Source organism: Triticum dicoccoides, chromosome 2A (genome assembly GCF_002162155.2).
Source record: "Triticum dicoccoides isolate Atlit2015 ecotype Zavitan chromosome 2A, WEW_v2.0, whole genome shotgun sequence".
Classification (NCBI taxonomy): Eukaryota; Viridiplantae; Streptophyta; class Magnoliopsida; order Poales; family Poaceae; genus Triticum; species Triticum dicoccoides.
This window is the reverse complement of record NC_041382.1, coordinates 681,100,761-681,102,903: the sequence shown is the minus strand read 5'-3', so window position 1 is coordinate 681,102,903 and position 2,143 is coordinate 681,100,761. Positions and strand designations below refer to the sequence as shown.

The following is a 2,143-nucleotide window of genomic DNA, read 5'->3' as shown; positions in this document are numbered from 1 at the left end:
TTTTAGGAACAAACAAAATTCAGTTACATACTGAGCCAAATAGGATAGTCGGAGTGGGAGTGAATACAAATGGAATCATCACACCTACCCTGAATGAAATGTCTGCCATGCATCGTTTAGTATCCAGAACCCCGGTGATCCATCAAGACAAATACCGGATCAACAACGGACCCATCCTAGCTAGCTACAAAATACTAAACCCTAGGTACATGTTGAGTACAAATTATTGAATTAAACCGTCTTCATCTAGCCTCTGATCAGTGGCGGACAACATGCCACGGTCAATCATCCAATCCATCTCGTACAATACTGGCGTGATGAAATCGAACCTACCGTAGACTCCATTACACCAAGTACTACTGCAATGATACATTGGAAACCTATAATACCCCTTGTGAGGCTCCATGTCCTCGCCCTTGATATCAATGGACGCCTTCTCCTTGCTCTTGAGATCAACGGTGAAAAAAGAACCACCGCACCGCTCGATGAGCATGGCACCTCTCCTCTCTGCGTAGAAGACATTGTTTATTTCGTCTTTGCTTCCTAGATTTATCAGGTCGGAGCCCAACCACCCTCCTAAGCTAGCCTCACGGCCATAGCCGCCGTCATCTTGTTCTTGCTTGGTCCAGAGCACTAATATGCCATGGTCTCGCATACTCACGAACGAAAGCTTTCCTTCCCCGGAGACACACGGAAACAACACCCGCCCCCACTGTCGACAAGCTTCGACGTGGATCAGGATCTTGGTCAGAGAGACATCCGTGGTGATAGCGTTTACATTGAGCGTGTAGAAACTAGTCCTGTCCTTGTACAACCAGTGCACGGTGTTATGGGTGACAACGCCGGCGAATGGTCCACACCTGATGAGTTGTGAAGCCTGGCAAAACTTGGTGGGCGTGCTCCAAGTATCCGTGGCAGAGGAGTACATGTAGACATATATGATCCCATTGTCGCCGGTGTAGGTCAAGAGCACTTGAAACGACGACCGTTGTCGTGGTTGATCCAAAGAATCAATGACACCACGGTCCTCGTCGGTGAGGAGTGCGCAGCCGGTGAGGTGCCAGTCCAAAGATCCACTTAGGTCGAAGGAAAGCAATGGAAGAAGACTGCGCTGCTTGTCGACCACAGGACGGCATACCACCAGCTGGATCTTATCACGGGCGCCTGTACCGTGCATGTCGTGGAACATGGTAGGCAGCAGGATGCTCACGGGGAGAAGACCACGGCGCGATGCGAGTGACCTTGCGTAGGCGAAGAGACCGTCGTCGTTGTCGACCAATGATCCAAAGGTGAGATGCGCACCATGGACGAACGAGCTGAAGGTAGCATGCGCTCCCCCGAGCTGAAGGTTCAAGAATTCCGGAGGCTGGCCGTGTTTCTGACGGGGCTTGCCGACGGGGCACGTGATCTGGTAGAAGATCCCGGCGAGGGTGGACGGGTGGCGCGCCGTCTGCGGCCAGAGGCCGATGCGTCGGAGGAAGGCGCGGTCGGTGACGAGGCGGCGCCATCGCTTGCACGTGGCTGCGCAGCGGAGGAGGTCCTGGTAGCCCGGCAGGCGCTCAAAGACGTCGTGGAGGATGTCGTCCGCGATTTCGCCGCCGGCGCGGCGTACGCGCGCATTGGCCATCGATCTCCGTTACGGATGGATGGATCGATCTGTGTATAGATTTGTCTAGGCCGGCGGCCGGTACCCTTGCACGACCTAGCTACAACAGACAGCTCCAAGGAAAGGATCAGCTTATGACGAGCCGTACGTATCGTCTCAATCACAATCAACGCTTGAGATTTGGAACGTGTAAATGTATCTACACGCAAACTAAATGAACCACGGACGATATATATCGTGCATGCCGCGAACCAACCTGTGGTTGAATGATTAGAGGGACCGTGGTATCCCTAGCCTACCAAGGTTCAAATCCTGGTGTTCGCATTTATTCCTGGATTTATTTTAGGATTTCCGGCGATGCGCATTCAGTGGGAGGAGACGTTACTGTTAACGACGAGGCGCCTACGATGACTTCGTGAATCTCAACATGATATGCCTGCTCAGTCTTTCAGAGGTGCTCATAAAGGTGAGTGTATGCGCGTGTATATGAGCGCTTGTGCTTGTACTGATGTTAAAAAAATATATCGTGCATGCCAG

The 2,143-nt window shown here is 52.2% G+C and overlaps 1 protein-coding gene across 1 annotated transcript; it reads right to left on the bottom strand.

Annotated features, from left to right (window-relative positions):
• Positions 1-223: 223 nt before the first annotated feature.
• Positions 224-1,627, bottom strand: LOC119358103. Its single transcript, XM_037624803.1, has one exon. The coding sequence runs from the start codon at positions 1,625-1,627 to the stop codon at positions 224-226; it is 1,404 nt and encodes a 467-aa protein (XP_037480700.1).
• Between the last annotated feature and the right edge of the window lie 516 nt (positions 1,628-2,143).

Coding starts and splice junctions, on each gene's coding strand:
- LOC119358103 (XM_037624803.1), bottom strand. CDS start 1,627: ATGGCCAATGCGCGCGTACGCCGCGCCGGCGGCGAAATCGCGGACGAC.